The 19,808-nt window shown below is 36.4% G+C and overlaps 1 protein-coding gene across 1 annotated transcript in view; it reads left to right on the top strand.

Annotated features, from left to right (window-relative positions):
* The window catches only part of SHPRH (SNF2 histone linker PHD RING helicase), a 54,717-nt gene extending 39,219 nt beyond the window's left edge, over positions 1-15,498 (top strand). Inside the window, exons 23-30 of the mRNA XM_087970397.1 lie at positions 572-673; positions 2,123-2,194; positions 2,827-3,015; positions 3,458-3,550; positions 3,783-3,869; positions 6,946-7,124; positions 12,267-12,347; positions 14,201-15,498. Of these exons, the coding sequence (XP_087826523.1) occupies positions 572-673; positions 2,123-2,194; positions 2,827-3,015; positions 3,458-3,550; positions 3,783-3,869; positions 6,946-7,124; positions 12,267-12,347; positions 14,201-14,297 (900 nt within the window). The 3' untranslated portion in view covers positions 14,298-15,498. The remainder of the gene's footprint in view (positions 1-571; positions 674-2,122; positions 2,195-2,826; positions 3,016-3,457; positions 3,551-3,782; positions 3,870-6,945; positions 7,125-12,266; positions 12,348-14,200) is intronic.
* The last annotated feature ends 4,310 nt before the right edge of the window (positions 15,499-19,808 follow it).

Genomic DNA, 19,808 nt, shown 5'->3' on the forward strand with positions numbered 1-19,808 from the left:
TTATGTATCAAAATTACGTTTACACTATACTGTAGTCTATTAAGTGTGCATTAGCATTATGTCTATAAAAGCTTTATTGCTAAAAAATGCTAATCACCATCTCATCTTTCAGTGAGTCATAATCATTTTGCTGCTGAAGAGTCTTGTAAAAAAACACATCTGCAAAGTGGAATAAAATGAAATATGCCTGTATTTATTAATTTTTCTAACCAACTCTTGTATTATAATGTTGAAAGTCATAGGCTTTAGATTTGTTTGTATATAGCAGATAGGTTGCTCATTGGCCTTAATGGTTCTTCAAAGTTGTTTACAATAAAAACACCATAAAACAGTTCAAAATTAAATCAATTTTAAACTAGAACAGGAGGAGCAATAGTAAGACAATCAAACCATGTCATATAATGTATGTCATACACTTTTCTCTCCATTTGAACTTCCTGTTGCTGCAGTTGATGGTGGTTGAAAGACAGAATAGTTTTAAACAAAACAGATATTTGTTAATTAGCTGTAATGCTAGAGAAGTTTTTTCACAATGTAATAGGAGATTTTTGAAAATAAACTTTGTTTCTAGGTAGAACAAAATAGAGTGAAACTTTTGAATGACAAAGCGGTTGCCAAATCACAGCTCCAGAAGAAACTAGGTCAGCTACTCTACCTCAATAATTTGGAAAAGGTAAGATTGAACTTTCTTGGGCTTACATTATACTATTGCCTAATCCTTTGGAACATCCTTCCCCTGTCAGTGTGTCCAGATGCATTGGGTTTTATATTCAGTTAGTGTGATCCTATACAGTTTCTGGCCATAAACCAACCAAAGACCAATACAATGGGAATGCATGAGGGTAGGAGAAATTATTTTGAAGATAGGATTTTTTCTTGAGGCCTATTTCTTGGATTTTAAAATATTTAAATATAGTGTTTGCTAGCTATTTTTAAACAGCACGAAAGCATTGATTACAATTGTCAATTCACTAGGATCGTGCCAGTGAATTCCAGCCTGCCTGGAATTAGTAATAATAACTGCTACTAGGGGTTACCATCAAATATCCACATCTGCCTAGCACAGATCCTTGGGGGAAGGACTGGATAGATGAACAGAAATGCCAAATTTAATCTGAACATCTGCCTTACTGTGCATCAACCCCTAATTATAATTGTATATTACAGTTCAATATTTTATAAGTACCAGAATAAAATTAAAACATTAAATTAGAACAGAACAAGACATTATAGTGTATTGCAATTAACAGTGGACTTATTGACGGATGGCCAAAGTCTGCCTAATTTTTCAGACACTATAATAGCTATATTACAATTTAGCTATATTACAATTGAGTAATAAAATCCAGACACTAAGAAAAGATGCACATGTTTGGGTTTTTTTATTTATTTTGTCAAATTTCAAGGCCATCTGACATCTTGATGGTTCTAGGCAGCTTCTATATAAAAGCAATATATGAGAACATATAAGAAAGAACATAAACGACAATAAGAACAGAACACCAACTATACAGTGGAAGAGGGCTCCACAATCAATGTGTGTCCAATTATCCCTTTTAACAATGTTCCAGAGAGCAGGTATTGCAACACAATAGGCATACTTCCAAGGTCCCATAAAGTGACATAGTTTAAGCGCATGCATCATGTTTGAGTATACCAGGTGGACAGAGATGAGATACATGATATTGGTTGTTGTTCAATAGACACTTGAATTAAGATGACTTTAAAAACACTTTATGATTGAACTCAAAGAGTTATAGTTTCATTTTCTTTAAATTACCTCTCATATCAGCTCTGAAACAAGGTCATCATGACTCAAGTGAAGTTGGCCAGTATATTTTTCATACTGTAATAGGCTTTCAAGCTGTACTCCTTTGAAATGTTTTCTATCATTTTGCATTTTGCATTCCATTTTTAGTTCTATTTATATCTCTTTGGATCCATCTATATTCTTTCATTTTTCTGAGAATTGTGTCATGTTTGATGATTATGAAATAAGAATATATTTGATTAATAAAAATGAATAATATTAACATCAAATTACTTAGATAATTATTTTAAATAGAACATAATTGATTCTTTTACTTTTACTGTAAAATGCTTTTCTTTAATGTTCACATAGTCTCAAGATAAAACAACTGGAGGAGTTAATCCAGAGCCCTGCCCAATTTGTGCACGACAATTGGGAAAACAGGTAAAATGATGCACCTTTTTAGTAGATAATTTTGTTCATTATTGGCATATGTGAAATAATTTTCTTTATCCAACAATACTTACAAATCTGTTGTTTTTCAAAACAATCCTATATGATTATAGTTCTATATTTATTTTTTTAAAGTATTCTGTTGGACCACGGAGTTGCAAAACAGAATGTGTATCCAAAATGTTGGATATTTATTTTTTAGTTATTAAACATATATGCCATGCATCTTGCTATCCAAAACAACTCTTGACACTTAAATAAAAAACTATAGTAATATAGAGTAAAAATAGAGATATAAAACAATTATCAATATAACAACAGATTAAAATTGCAAAATATTAAATGCAGACTAAATATCACGAATGTCATTAAATATCATGGAGCAATCAAAGAAATTCAGGTCTTAATTTCAGTTATTTGCAAGATTTCATTATTTTTAATGTGGTACTTAAATCTGAGTGAGAAATCTATCATTAGGCCCCTGAGCACCTGTTCAGGCTAGCTGGTTAATTTAAAAATTACATACATATGCATCTTTTCACTTTCTTTTTAAACAACTTAGTAGTCCTTGTTGGTTTATATGAATAACAGATAAGTATTTTGTCTTATTTTTCTCCATCTAGTGGGCAGTGTTGACATGTGGACATTGTTTCTGTAATGAATGCATAGCTATTATTATAGAACAATACAGTGTTGGCACCCGCCGAAGTTCAATAAAGTGTGCCATCTGCAGGCAAACAACTTCACATAAAGAAATCTCCTATGTCTTCACAGCAGAGACCCCAAACCAAGAGGATGATATACCTGTGAAGGTAGACACAATGTGAATTATAGATGATTTCATTAAGAAAAATTTACATTTTATTTATTTGGAAGTCAGTTTTGTGGAATTAGTAATTTTCACAACATTTTTGTGTCAAAATATATGTTATCTAGAGACAGTTCTCTGGCCTTTCAAATGGCAAGTGAAATTTTTGATATTTGCAATTTATTAAGTTATTCTAGTTCTTAATTTTGGCATCCAGAGTAACTGGATATATCAGTTGGCTGGATCATGTTCATAGGAACAGCTTCATAATAACTTAATAGCCACACAAAACATCTCAGGTCATATGTCTGTGTGTTTCCTGGTATACATGAATTGATACGCTATAAACAGTTTTGTAAAACATATAATACATAATGTTACTTTGTAATTTTGGTATGATCTGTATTGAATAAATGAACTAATTTTTATTTTCTTTTTCATGAAAGGGAAGCCACTCAACTAAAGTGGAAGCTGTGGTCCGAACTTTAAAGAAAATTCAGTTCAAAGATCCAGGGGCAAAAGCTCTTGTTTTCTCAACGGTATTTCAAACATTTTGAAATTATAAAAGATCAGTTTGTGAATGTGTTATTCAACTGGGTTCTGGAGTATTAATAAATAAAATGAGATTGATTGAAGCTAAATCTGGTTAGCATTGACAATTGTATACTTGGCCGTACTACTACTTATTTTTGAAGCAAGAAAGCTCCCCTATCTAGTACAACTATCCATCTTATTTGTAATATGTAAACAACTTTCCTTTACATTTTGCAGTGGCAAGATGTGCTCGATATCATTGCAAAAGCTTTGCATGATAATAACATGGACTTTGCTCAAATCAATGGAATTCACAAATTTCAGGTATCAATTTCATTATTGTTATGTTTTCTTTTTCCGTCTTAATACTAATATAGTAAGGATAACAGACATTTGTACCAAAGTAATTCATATTTGAACTGTGAAAATAATTTAGTTTCTAAAGTAACTATAATACTATAAATTAAAGGAAAAAGGGAAGATAAATAAGATATTAGATTGTAAAATAAGAATCAAGTACAAATTTAACATCATTCATCAGTTCATTACAGTTTGATGTAAAAGAGGCATATATCCAAGATATTAATTAATGCCCCCATAATCTAGGATGGTGGGAACAAGTAAGTCAGATTTTATCCTATCTAGCTTCCCATTCCTCCCTGCATTTTTTCTATCTTGATCTATTTCCTCTCTTTCTAATGAGGCCTGCCTGTCATACTTTGTGATTGCTTTATTTTATTCTTACCTGAATCACTTCTTTGTTTACTACAAAAATGCAAATGCAGTTTTAGGCTGAATTAAAATAATTATAATTTCAAATCACAGTACTTAATTTTTCTATTCTGCTTTGGTCAGGAGGAACCTGGGTTGTGTTGTATTGTGTTGTTTGTCTAGCTTTGAAAAGATTGAAAGTGGATTTTATGGCACTCTTCAAATACCCAAAAAGGGCATTTCATGTTTAGAAAAATCTTCTTAACAATAGGAGCAATTTGATAATGTAATCAACTCCCCAGTAATGTGAGCTACTATTCATAGGATGTCTTCAAGCAAAGGTTGAATAGTAATTCATCAGCTATGTGTCTTTTAAGTCCTCAGTAAGATTAAATCAGAGATCAGCCATGTTTATAGTTATTCCTTAGTGGCCATGTTGCCCATGTTTTTGTTGATTCTATAGTTATCAAAAGGTGTTCCAGTCTTTCTGCTAATCATTCCAAATTAGATGTTAGTCAATCCATTCCTGCTGTCTTCCACTTGAGGTTGTGATTCTGCTTTTGGCATCTGTATAGAATTACAGATAAGTAATTATGAAGTTCTAAAGCAGTGGTCTTCAAACTTGACAGCTTTAAGACTTGTGGACTTCAACTCCCAGAATTCCTCCTCCAGTCATGTTAGTTCAGGAATTCTGGGAGTTGAAGTCCACAAGTCTTAAACTTGCCAAGTTTGAAGATCCTTGTTCTAAAGCAGGGTTTCCCAACCTGGGGTGCTTGCACCCCCTGGGGGTGTGAGACGATATTCCAGGGGGTGCGAGAAAAGTCCAGGTAATTTTTATTTATTTTTATTTTTATTTTTATTTTTATATTATATTATATTTATTATATTTATTATATTATATTATATTATTATATTATATTATATTATATTATATTATATTATATTATATTATATTATATTATATTTATTATATATATATATATATATGTATATATATATATATATATATATATATATATATATATATATATATATGTATGTGTATATATATATATATATATATATATATATATATATATATATATATATATATATATATATATATATATATATTGCAATGGATTAACTTTGTTTTCATTTTAGAGTTAAGTATCGTTATTTAGTGGCCGTCACATACATAGCTGAAAAGATTCAATCCTACCATATATTTAACGCGTTCAGTAGTTCCTAAAGTCTAAATTTCAGGAGGTGCGAGGTTCGAGTGAAATTTCTTTAGGGGTGCAGGGCGAAAAAAAGATTGGGAACCACTGTTCTAAAGTGTACAGTTTTAAAGCTTGGATATTTTTGGCTTGCAATCTTCAGAAGCTACCTAAACCCAGATAGAGATATGACTTATTCCACCAAGGTAAGCTTAATTTCAGCAGTAAATGCTCTGTAGGTACTTCAGGAGACCTCCCCATCCTCCAAAATCCCCCATCCTCTGCCTCCTGCCCCTTGGTTTCCCCAAGACCCTGTGGGCCTCCATATTCCACCCTATCACCATTCACTTACTTACCTTTTGATAAGCTCAGGAAGTCAGGGTAGAGAAGGCTGCTCCCTTGCTGGGCCATGTGGCACAATCAAGAAGAAGAAATCCTATCACTTTGGCTTCCGTTGCAATCCTTTCCTCGCCAGCCAGCATGATTTCTCTATGATTTCTTCTTAGATCTGCCAGTGCTAGTTTTAAACCAGTGGTGTTAAGAAGAAATTGTGCCTATTATGGTTCCTTGTAAGCCTTCACTGTTGGGAATCATGAAGATGACTTTAAGGAAAATATGCAATAGCCATTACAAAAACAAAAAGTCCAGAAGCATTCCTTGAGCTCTGGCACAAGAAAAATAAGAGACTCGGGCTATCTTGTCCTTGACTCTTTGGGATATAAGATGGAAGGAAAAAAAAAACATCATCAAACTTGCAGGATTCTCTGAATATAGCTTATCTCAATAAAATGTAGTTCTAGTATTTTATGGAGTGTTGTTTCCTGATCTGGACAACATCAAAGGACATTCACTATAATAATCAGAGGGATGGCTGATGATGGGCACCATTCCCTATACCTGATTGAAGTTTAATATATAGTAACTTCCTATCATCTTTTGTCATGCTATATTCCTTTTTATCTTTAAAACAAAGGTTAATAGTATCTTTTTTCATTCCAATTGAATTATTTGTATTTGTATAGTCTTACTGCACAGAAAAGCTGCATTCGACTAAAAATCAATAGTTTGCAAACTCCAGGGACCAGCTTTAACTGTACCATGTAATAAAGTATAAGCCTACTTTTTTAAGATGGGGTTAATTTTGGATAACCTTAGGCAAACTGAAACCAATCTAAAATTCCATTTGGATGGACACTTTTTGCAGTTAATGCAGTGAAGGAATTGCTTAAACCGATTAATTCAAAATAGGAGAGTAATTTATCCACAGTAGCGTGGGAAAATGTTTTAGTCAGGGATAACAAGGAGCCCATATTATGCTTACACATCACATTGGCTGTTTTCTATGTGCAAGGTAGTTAAGATTTATTGTCACTAAACTTTAGTTATGTTTATTTAATATACTGCAAAGTGGTGAATTTATATTTGTTCTCTCCTCCCCGCCCCCACCTTTTCTTTTGCTGAAATGATACAACAATATTTTTATCTTCTAGGAAAACCTCTCTGCATTTAAATATGATCCCAAGATCAACATACTGCTTTTGCCTCTCCATACTGGTTCTAATGGTCTAAACATAATTGAAGCAACCCAGGTACTGCTGGTTGAGCCCATATTGAATCCAGCACATGAATTACAGGCCATTGGCAGAGTGCATCGTATTGGGCAAACTAAGTATGTTCTAAAATCTGATTTATGTAATCTAATCCCAGCGTCATAAAGGGTTTAGAGGCTCTTGTTCTGTTTTTGCCAACCAGTGACACCAGTCAATTACCTTCACTTATTTTAGTTTTTTCCGCTTCTAATGTGATAGGACTGGGACTTACCAGTCAATAGTTGACAGTTACCCCTGTGAATTTATGTACTCGCACCATAATCCCAACAAGGATCAATTATGTATATAGTTGGGGGGAAATTTTTCAGACATGACATTTTAATACCAGTGGTGGGGGAAAAAAAGAAACTGGAGCTAGTTTAGGATTTAATAGTGACTCCAATTAAGTTAAAGTAATTTAAAGTTATATTAGAAAATGTAAGAAAACACTTACTTGCTCTGACTTCAGAGTAGATACTTAAACTCAGTACTGTACCGTTCTATTTTAAACAGTGACAGCATTTTTTTTACCTGTTACTTAAATTATTACAATTATTCTTTGCCTTTTTGTACATATATATTACCTGTAGCTAATAAAAAATAACAAAATATAAAATATGATGGTAAAGTCAACATCATGCAAATCAGTTAACAATTAAAATATTGTCATTTTCTAAAAACCAGAAGAATACATCTTCCCGAGAAAACATTCTGTAACTCAGGAATTCTAGAACAAGGCTGTCCCTACATTTAAAGAAAATAATTTTATTAAGTATTTTAATTAGAATATATTTTCAATATATTTTTGTAACAAAACAATATTCAACCCCAGATAATCTTAAAAAAAAAAATTAAAGAGTACAAGCTAAATATGCAAACTAATATGGAAAATAATATATTTATATCTTTCTATTTTATATTCAACAATAGCAATTATGTATACACCGTGTTTCTCCAACAATCTGGCCTCCACCAATAGGAAGCCCCAGCATGATTTATTGGCATAAAATCAAATTAAGCCCCTCCCCCAAATTAAGGCCCATATTAAACATGCGAAATGGGGGGAAGGCTTGCACGATAGGAAGTACTTTGTTGCATGCCCAGGATATGGTGCTGCCTGCGTTGGGTGGAGCACTTCATATCGGGAGACCTTCCGCCACTGTTAATTTCCCTTCCCCCTTGCTGCCATAGCGTTACAGCAACGCCCGCGGTGTTTGGCGCAGCCACGTGCAGCCAGTCAGGGCTCCCCTCCTGCAACCGGGCCCTGAGGAGACACTTCCAACTTCAGGCGCTCCTGTAGCGCCTTCCCTTTGCCGATGGTAAAGTGAACCATTTTAAAACCTCCGCTCATCCCATCAGGGCCGTGCGAGCTGAGCATTCCTTGGTGACATTTGGTGCCGTTGCCGCCGCGCGTCCTTCGCCCGCCGCCTCCCCTCTCCGACTGCAAAACTGCAGTATGCTTCGCCAAACACTCGAGCGGCGGCGAGCTCTTTCATACATAGAGAGGGGGGAGGCCCGGCATGCTCCGAGAGGCTGGCTCTTTTTCTAGCCCGATTCTGACTGAATCTCTATCCTGCTCCTTTATCCTCACGGCCCGGGGGTCGGCAGCGGCGCTCTCTGGGTGCGACCACCTCAGCTTGCCAGCCTTGCCCGCTGTGAGGCGATACTGTGACAGCCGCTGCTGCACGCCTCCCTTCTCCGCGCACCTCTCCTCCCTTCGCCGGCAGGAGTAGCTCGCCGCGCCTGCTGCCACTGCCGCCCGCTCCTGAGGCCATCGGGCTGGAAAGGAAAGCAAACAGGTGGCGCTGTCTTTCTTTTTTCCCTCAGCGAGCGCCGCCGCCACCGCCACCTGCGGCGGGGAGGTGGCCGGAGGCACCCGAAGAAATGTCCAAGGCAGAGGTGCCTCCCGCGGACCCTCCGGCTCATCCCGCCAGAACCGTGAACCGTGGCAGAGGAAACACCGCGCCGCCTTGGACTGGAGCAGAACCCAGCGTGAAACACCAGCGGCTTGCCTGCCGCGGCCCTGGAGGCACCTCCTGTCAGCCTCTGGCTAGAGAAAAGAAGCCCAGCCTCATCGGAGCACGCGGCGTCTTTCCCCCCCCCTCCTATGCCTCGGTAAATGAAAAAAACCACCGAGCTGTCCATCGCCCGCCCAGAAACAGCCGGCGGCAGCGCAGGCTCTGCTGCCAAGGCAGCACCTTATTGGAAAACAAAGCGGCTGCAGAACTACACCTAATTATCTCAGACATGACATTTTAATACCAGTGGTGGGGGAAAAAGAAACTGGAGCTAGTTTAGGATTTAATAGTGACTCCAATTGCAAAGTTAAAGTAATTTAAAGTTATATTAGAAAATGTAAGAAAACACTTACTTGCTCTGACTTCAGAGTAGATACTTAAACTCAGTACTGTACCGTTCTATTTTAAACAGTGACAGCATTTTTTTTACCTGTTACTTAAATTATTACAATTATTCTTTGCCTTTTTGTACATATATATTACCTGTATCTAATAAAAAATAACAAAATATAAAATATGATGGTAAAGTCAACATCATGCAAATCAGTTAACAATTAAAATATTGTCATTTTCTAAAAACCAGAAGAATACATCTTCCCAAGAAAACATTCTGTAACTCAGGAATTCTAGAACAAGGCTGTCCCTACATTTAAAGAAAATAGTTTTATTAAGTATTTTAATTAGAATATATTTTCAATATATTTTTGTAACAAAACAATATTTAATCTTAAAGAAAAAAAATTAAAGAGTACAAGCTAAATATGCAAACTAATATGGAAAATAATATATTTATATCTTGCTATTTTATATTCAACAATAGCCACTAGTTTATCAAGTTATTACAGAATATCTGCCATAAGAACACATATATCTACAACCTTTAATTAGCAGAAAATATCCCCTTTTCCAAAACACACATCTACAATAACCATTCCTTTATTATCTGGACTAATACCACTTCTCTATTTTCTTCATATAATTTTTTTTGCCATCCTCCATGCCCAATTCAACCACAATTCCTGATGTACTATCAAACTCCAAAACGTTGATATATAACTCAACACTATATTAACATATTTAATATTTACAGATTTTCTCATAAATCTATCCCCTACATGCCAGTTAACCAAGCTTTTGGCAGTGGGACCTTTATGTTGATATGACAGACAAATTCATTGTTAGAAAGACAATGTCCTTCAGATAGTCAGGCTCTAAATCATTTCAATTTTAAATTCCTTTTTAAATTGTTCTTAGTGGGTAATGGGCAGCTACTACAGATCTTTCAGAATAGATACTATGCAATTCTTTTGCCTTGTAGCAGTTGCAACTTCTGGATTCCATCTATCGTACCCTAAGTAGTTTAACATTAACATGAATGTATGGAGGATATCTAAGGTTAAAACAGCATTAAAGCCAGTTGCTTTAATATTAAGGCACCAGACTAAAAAGCAGGAAACCGTGACTTCAGGTTCTGTCTTAGTCATGAAAGCCAGCTGGGCAACTTTGAGCCAGCCACTCTCTTGCAGCCCAACCCATCTCATAGGGTTGTTTTGGTGGGGAAAATAGGAGGAGGAAGGTGTGTTGAATATGTTTGCCTTCTTGAGTTATTTGTAAAAATAACTAAAAGCAGGATACAAATAAATAAATAAATAAAATTACCAGTCTATACCGTGTTTCTCACAAAATAAGGCCGGGCCTTATTTTTTTTTGACCCCTGAAAAAAAGGCTAGGCTGTCTTTTCGGGGGTGACTTAATTTCCTCCCCCACCTAGAGCAGCCCATACGCACGTACCTTGCCATGAGGCCGCTTCTATTGGCAGACGAAAGCTCCCTTGAAGGCAGAGTCCCCAGCCGCTTCGGGGCGAGGCGTGGCTGCCCGTGTCCCCTTGCCATTAGGCAGTCTCTTTCAGGCAATGGAAGCTCCCCAAATGCAGTCACCAGCCACTTAGATCGGCCGGTAGAAGCAGCCTCGGGGCGAGCGCAAACACACACACACTCCCCTTGCCGCGAGGCCGCTTCTATCGGCAGACGAAAGCACCCTTGAAGGCAGAGTCCGCAGCCGCTTTGGGGCGAGGCGTGGCTGCCCGTGTCCCCTCGCCATTAGGCAGTCTCTTTCAGGCGATGGAAGCTCCCCAAATGCAGTCAACAGCCACTTCGATCAGCCGATAGAAGCGGCCTCGTGGCGAGGGAGTGTGTGTGCTCGCCCCATGGCCGCTTCTACCGGCCGATCGAAGTGGCTGGTGACTGCATTTGGGGAGCTTCCATCGCCTGAAAGAGACTGCCTAATGGCGAGGGGACACGGGCAGCCACGCCCGCCCAAGCGGTTGGGGACTCTGCCTTCAGGGAGCTTCTATCGGCTATCAGGGTATTCTAGCCTAGGCTACCTGCAGGGCACTATTAAAGGCAAGTTTTCTCCCCATCCCCCCCGCCCTTCCCCCCCATTTCTCTTCACCTCGTGTAGTTCTAACGAACGATGTGAGAAATGGCGGGGAAACACATGGTTTAAATTTTGGGGGCGGGGCTTAATTTCACCTCATGCCTAGAAATCATGCTGGGGCTTCCTATTGGTGGAGGCCGTATTGTTGGAGAAACACGGTAGATTATTCAAATACAGTGATTTTTACCTTCCAGCATTCATAGTGACCATGCTTTCTGGTGAATTCTGGAAATTAATGTCCATGTACTGAAGGACATCTAAGCTATGGAAGTCTGATTTAGAATATCATTTTATCTTAAATAAATATATTTAGTTTGCACTTTTTGTGGTTATGGTATTTCTCCTCCATGAAATGTGAAGGAAAGAGATATCTTTGATTGACCTAAAAAAATACTGTTCTATTCCAGTTGGCAGGTACTGTAACTACATTGTCTATGTCTTTGGTTTGTTAATTTAATTAATGGAACAAAATCGATTGAAAATATGTCTGGTGCTTTTTTTAAAAAAACAACAGCCCTTTAATATAATGACTATTTCCTGTGTATTATTTTTCTAAAACTGTAATATAAATATGGCTGAAACTAGTTAAGTTGATTTTTTTTAAATACCAACTTTCTAAACTGTTCTTAAAATATGCATGACTATTGAAACTATTAATTAAAAGGATTAAGACTGTAAACTCCCTACCAGTAAATAAAGCCTTTGGAGCACAGTAAAAGAATAATAATGTATAATAATCTTTGTTAATGTTTTGTTTTCAAAATGCAGACCTACCATTGTTCATAGATTCTTGATTAAAGCAACAATAGAAGAACGTATGCAGACAATGATGAAAACTGTAGAAAGGAGGTAGGTAAAAGTTGATAATCAAATTGTTGTTCAAATGTGTAAGTGAGCCATCCACTATGTAAAATCATATAACTGCAACTCTGTAAACATATATATAGGAATAAGTTCCATGGAATTAAATAGGAGTGGACATGTAGAATTATATCAGGAATTAGAATTATGATGAAAAAAGGAAAAGGCATTGTCCAAGAACTCTCAATTACAGGCATTTTCAACTTGTGAATATTCTTGTTGCAAAAAGAAACTGAAGCATAATAAAAACTTTCTTCAGTGAAAATGTCTGAGATTAATATAGCAAATAAGAACAACTGCAGGGGTGGGATTCTACCAGTTTTCACATATTCACTAGAACCAGTTGTTAACATTCTAAGCAGTTCGGAGAACCGGTTGTTAGAAGAAATTACTGGCCTAATCCTGTAAGGAAGGCGGGAAGGAAACATTTTGGTGTTGCTTACAGAAACTGCCTCTCCGTTAACCCTTATTACATTCTTGGCAGGACTAGACTTCCTGTCTCAGGAACGTCTCTGGAGTTTTTTTCCCCTCCTTTGCTGGTACTTTGCTTGTATGGAGTGACCATTCAAAGTTACAATGGCACTGAAAAAAGTGACTTATGACCATTTTTCACACTTATGACTGTTGCAGCATCCCCACAGTCATGAGAGGCCAGGTGAGGAGATGCGTGCCTCAATGTGAGTGATGTTGAGTTGGCCACATCAGCCAATAACATGACCAAGCCACGCCCACCAACTTAGCCACGCCCACAGAACTGGTTATTAAAATATTTGAATCCCACCCCTGAACAACTGGATTTTGCTATATCCAATGATTGGGAAAGTCCATAGGAATTACCTTTGTTTGTATTTTGAACTCTCAAGCTACTACAACTGAATCAATTCCTGAAACTGATCTTCAGAGGCTAACTTTCCAGACCAAAATAATTTACCTCTTAAATTAATTATCTCATTTTTATTAGCCAAATTCCCAAGAATCATACAAGCTTGTGTGCATAGGAAATCTATATAAATAATTACAGGTTCATTGGTTATTTATGATAATTAATTATTAATTAATTATATTGTGATACCTCACAAATATATTTTTCTGCTTTTAAAATACTAAAGAATTATGTTTGGTTATTGTATGGCTTATGTAACATGGTATAATCACATCTCAATGTCTATGGAGATTCTCAGTCATGTTTTTCCCACACATGCTTTTTCAAGAGGCAACTGGACTTTTTTGTTTTTCTTTGTTTTTCTTTGAAGATATTTCGCTTCTCATCCAAGAAGTTTTTTCAGCTCTGACTGGATGGTGAGGAATGGAAGGAGTATAAATCCTTCCATTCCCCACCATTCAGACAGAGCTGAAGAAGCTTCTTAGATTAGAAACGAAACGTCTTCAAAGAAAAACAAGAAAGTCCAGTTGCCTCTTGAAAAAGCACAGTTGGGACAATTAAATCTCAACTTTTTTATTTTCTTTTGTTGACCAGAAGACCTAGCAACTTTTATATTATATAACTTTTTTGTACAGTATATACATTTTTATGTATGAAGTGGTAGCTTAGTTTATTGCATAATTTCTAATTATGTGAATCATTTTACTTAAAAATTAGATAAAATGGAATTGGAAAAGAGTTTACCATTTCAAATCTAAATGACATTGTAAACCATCCTGGAAAATATTTAAAATTATCAGCCACAATTTTGTAGTCCTTTGAAATGAAGTGTTCTTGGTAAACTGCCTTTTCCTCAGTGATCATTATAAAATAAACCTCTAGTGCAGAGCTGAGTGTACTGTCTGTTTCTCAATCTTCTTGATTTGTTCTCTTCCTATTTCTTATTTTGTTTCCAAAGTCATTCCAATTCTTCCCTGAAACAGTCAGAGGCCTCTGTGTTAACTGTAGCTGATTTGGCAGATCTTTTCTCAGAAGAAACTGAAGAACTGGAATGAAATAATCTATTTCAGACTCACCAAGGTTGGAAGAGGGCCATGACTTACCTTTCAGATTCATTGAGGTTGGAAGAGGGCCATGACTTATCTAAGAGACAAGATGATATGAGCTAACTGTCAGAAATTCCGATAGATGTCACCAACTACTCATTCATTTTAGGATGAAAATATGAGTAAATAATTTAAGTTCTGTGATTGTGAATTTCTTCAGCATATTATTTTGGATAATCAAAATGCACTTTATTTACAAATTAATAAACTATAACTTTGTACTTCCAAAGAACCTTAGAACTGTAATCCATCTTGAATTGTGCAAAAGAAAAATTAATTCAATGTAGTTTGTTACATCAGAAAATATATTTGAAAGCAATGGGAGTAAATAATGGCATCATTGCTTGGATGCTTATATGAGTTGTGCCTAGAATTTCCAATCTAAGAGAGTTAAATAAGAGGCATGTATTGTTTGCTTCAACATGTTCAACTAAACATTGAAATAATTTATATAGCAAGAACGATATCATTAAGTATCGTCTCCATTTTATTTTTTGCAATTAATTATTAAAATAACTTTCAAAATAAGCGGTTACCTTTTTGAAGGAACTTCTAGTGGTGCTCCCATTATATCATGCAAGTAATAGAGTATCATTTTCCTTTATCTGCTAATCTTTAGATATCATTTTAGTTTTTATAATACAATAATATTTATGCCATGATACTCCAATTTAATTTTTTTTTCTTGTTCTTAAGTTTGCTGTTAATGTGCTCTTTGTAAATTTTAATGTCTTTTGTATGATCTTTGTCTTAAAATGATAGCTAGACATATCCGTATAGATATGTTCACATTTTTAAAGATTCTTACATTTGTATTGTTTTGTTTAAAATTTGGGTATTTGTATTCTGTTAAAAATGGCAGTGCTTCCTCTTGCATTCACTTTGATATGATTGTAAGCAAAGAATGACAAACTTGCAAATCATTAGTTTTATTGTATTGCTCGTTCAGTTTTACTAGCAGGTTTTACTATTAGCCATTAATAGTAGACATGAAAAAATAAATGTATACAAACAGTGAAGAATTTAATAATAATAACTTTTTCATATGACTGTCTTAGAAAGTATCTGTGCAGAATAATCTTACATTATTGACATTTATAGATAGATAAAGACTAGGATGCAGATTGAAAGTAAAATTTGAAGGCTGAAAGTTTCATTGTGGATATTTTGTTGCCAAGAATCATTCCTTAGCATTGCCCCCTACCATGTTTATATTTATTAACCTGGAAGCCTCTTTCCAGGCCGGGGTGGGGGGGATTAAGTGAAGGAAATAGCACATGCATACTCTAGTACACATGGGATATCAAGTTGAATCCCTTTTTTAAAAAATAAATTTACCTATTCAGGCCCAGTGTGTTCATGGCTACATCCATTTGTTCAGTCACCATTTCAAGTTACGACAGTGCTGAAAAAGATTGGCTTACAATTGATCTTTGAAGTTCCAGTCATTGCTGTGCCCCTGCAGTCATGTGATCATGGTCCAAGTGCTTGGTAATCCACCTGTATTTACAACTGCTGCCGCTCTTCCCAGTATATCTTCATTTTTTTTGCTTGCCTACCCTCCATTTGCCTGCCTATCCTCCATTGGCTTGCCAATGCCAGCTGGACTCAAGCCCTACAAAGAATGGGCTTTGTTGGCCATGTGCAAGGCCTTGCTGCCACCTCTCCCTCTGGCCACCTTGGAATCCCTCAAGCAAGTACCTACCAGGCATCCTGGCCAGGCTTGCAGGAGTCACTGTGGAACTGTCTCTGCCTCACTGACCAGGAGGATTGCCCCAGCTGGCATTGGTGCATGCTGTGGTGGAGAAGACTTGGGGCTATGGATCTTTCCCTTCTGGCAGGATGGCAACATTTGCCCACACTCCCTACCGTCTGTCCTCCTGTAGCTCTCACCTGCTGGGCTCTTTGCCTGGGACTCCTGCCTCTTTCTATGTTGCAGCCATATGAAGTCAGTTAATGACCTGCATGATCCTGGTGTTCACGACTGCAACCAGGCTTTCCATGATTACCATTGATAAGTGATGCTTAGCCACAGAAATTCTGGTCCCAATTGCCATCATGATCCAAGGACAACCTGTATGATTTTAAAACCCAGGCATGACAATGTTGCATCTTTATACCCTTAAGATTCTTCGAATGGGGAGGCTGGGTTTCTACCCCCCCCTCCTTTTTTTTTGCAGAAAATGAGCAGTGTGATGTATAGACATATTGAGAACAGCCAAATGTACCCCAACAAAATAGAGCAGATATAACTGATTTACATTTTTAGATTTGGAACCTTGAAAACCATTTGGCTCAGCCGCCTTTGCAAAATTTGATTTGGCTAAATCATTTACTCTTGCACATAGTGAGCAGTTTCTGTCTTTACGTGATTTAGCTACTAGGTTTGACAGGAAGACAAAAAATAGATGGCAAATCGGAGTTATCCCACAATGCCAATAATTGAATCTTCCTATTTTTGGAAACATTCTGGGACTTAATGGGAACTGTCCTTGATTTAGGGCTGGATTAGAGATTCCCTGGGGCTTAGTGGCTTGGCAGTGTATACTTGGTTGCTAGAGCTACAGTTTGTTCTTGAATGGTATGTAAACACAATTTTACTACAACTAACTTCAGCTGCTTACTTTTAATTATTGTAAAGTTTTTAAATTACCAGTTTAATTTTTTAAAGAAAACTTTTTACCATCAAGAAGAGGTAACATGCCAAAAACTGGAGATAACAGAAACTTTCTTGATCAAATAAGCAATGTTATGTGTTTCTCATTTATCTTAACTAGCTAGGTCAATTGTAACAAAAGTTTCTACCATTTCAGGCAATCTGAAGACTTGGCTAGCAAAGCATCCCTCTCGGTAGAACCAGCCTTTTTCTTCCTTTTTTGGTTGCCTGGAACATAAAAGTTGTTTACAAGAATTGTCATGTACTATTAACAGAAGCTAAAGAAATACCACACTAGAGTTGAGGGGGGAAGGGGTGGGTGAGACAAGGATATAACTTTCCCCTTACTTGCTCAATTTGAGGAAAAGAGCAGATGATCACACTCCATAAATTGGCTATTACGAAAAGTGCATTTTAGAATTAAAATTATAGGAAAACTGAAATACTTTTGAGAAAAGTATTTAGCACAGACACAGACACACAAAATCAAAGAATTTATGTCCTGTATTTGCACTGTACTTCAGTCCAGCAGACAGTGCCAGCTGGCTGTTCATCTTGGTTTTATGGAAAATGCTGATACACAAGACCAGTATAAAGTACTATAGAAATTCAATAGGTTTTGCGTTTAAACAATTAAATATAATTGTTACTTGTCCAAATTAAACTATCTTTTTAAGATCATTTCAAGAGACAGAGAATTTTGGTAATATATTTTTCTGTTGTATTTTTGTTTGGAAGTCTCATTCAAGCACCTCAAATGTGTTGGAAGTTGGGATATCAGCAAAAGTAGAAATAGGAATTGGTTTACTTATAGATTCTGTGAGCAGAAAGAATTTTAAAAATTCTCCCCCCCCCACCTTTCCTTGTGCTTAGTATTTTAGGAAGAATACTTCCTGCTGCAACCATATTCCAGAATTCCTCATTTCAGCATTACTCCTGTTTTATTTTGCTTTGCACAAACACATGCCCCCCCACCCCACAAAACCAACTAGGTAGTCAAAATCTTATATTGCAACTTTTTTCTCCAAAAAAGAGGGCTACATTTTCCCATGCCAATATTTTTACTGTGCAATTAAATCATCCTCATTAACCCAACCTGTCTTTATGTCCTATCTCAGACCTTTTTAAATGCCCAGCATGTCTTCCTAGAGGAGGGGTGGCAAACTCACATCGTCATGGCAGGACTGTATCGGGACTTTTTTCCCCTTTGCTAAACCAGGCATGGGCGTGGTCAGCGCGTGACACATCCATTCCATGGGCCGGGAGTTTGACAGCCCTGGCTTAGAGAATTCTTGATTTTATTAAGGCATGCTTTTTATGAAGACTTCTTCAGCAAGACTGCTTATAACCTTCAAGCTGCACTTAAAGTCAGATTGCTAATTAGGGCAGAAAGCCATTCCATTTCTTTCAATTGTGCCATCATTTGAATAACAGCTCAATTTTTTTCCATTTTTTTTTTTAAAGTGGCAGAATAAGTGAGATTTTTATAAATCTCTTTATTTTTATAAAATTTCTTATTGACATTTTTGTTTTCCTATGTCTCCCTCCTGGTCATCAGTGCATTCTTCTTTTATATTTCAATGGCAAAATTTCATCTTCCACAAGATAGAAATGTGATAGTTCAGATTAGCTATTCCTTTTGATAATTTTATTTATGTGTGTGTATATTCCATTGGAAGTGGTAACTTCATCTTTTTTTAAGGCATGTAAAGGCTAATGATGCTGCATAGAATATAAATTATACTTTCAAGCTAATGGCTCAGTGACATTCAAGAGAATTTAGTATGTAAGAACTTAACTGATCTAGATTCCATGAAGCTACCAGTAAGGGCAAAAATCAGTCAAAGTACATTAACATTATTTCAGCCTGATAAAACTACTCCTTTTGAAATAAGAACCAGTTTGGGCTACATCAGGCTACAAATGGGAGACTGATTTCTAGTCCAGCCATAGCATTGAAAGTTTGGCTAGCTGACTTTAGGCCAGTCACTGTTAGCCCGAGCCACCTCACAGGGTTGTTCTTGTGAAGAAAATAGGAGGAAAGAGTTTAGATATGTTTGTTGCTTTGTGTTAATTATAATAATACTAATGATGGGATAAAAATAAAAATGTTTTGAATTTGACTGCACTTTCATCTTGTGAGTGGTCATAATCAGTCTTCCTTTTGCATATCATTGTTTTGTACGTATTAGTGGATTAGTAGGAAATAGATTGAGGTCCACATCCTTTAATAAATATATGTTAGGCAAATGTAGTATTTGGGAAAGCTTGAGCTATTATGCAACCATGAAAAATAGAGGCTCTTTTAGGCAAATAATGCTAAAATAGTGTTTTTCAAACATGACAACTTTAAGATTTATGGGCCTCAACATTGGCCAAGGAGTTCTGGGAATTGAAGTCCACACATCTTAAAATTGTCAAGTTTAGGTCGACAACCCGGAGTTATAATACCACATAATGCTGAAGGCCTAGCATTCCTCGGGCCAATAATTCAGATCCCTGGCAACTATATTTTCCTTTTCTTGGCCTTTTGTTGCTTGTGGAGTAAAAAGCAAAAGGATGTAAAAGAGAAGACAGAAAGAGAAGACGTTCACTTTGGGCTGCCCTTCTAATTTATAACAATGGCTATGCTCATTTTAGTATGTCTGATCTTTAAAAAAAAGTCACATTTCAGCACCCCCAAATACATTGATTATATTGCACAATGATAAATAGGCTGTCAATTGCTTTATTCATGTTCATTTTTAAAGCATATTTTTCTTGAGGATCTCTGATCTGCACCTTAATTTCATGGCACTAAAGTA

The sequence above is a fragment of the Notechis scutatus genome, chromosome 1 (genome assembly GCF_049901735.1).
Source record: "Notechis scutatus isolate UNSWTSFEM ecotype Mainland chromosome 1, rNotScu1.2, whole genome shotgun sequence".
Taxonomy (NCBI): domain Eukaryota; kingdom Metazoa; phylum Chordata; class Lepidosauria; order Squamata; family Elapidae; genus Notechis; species Notechis scutatus.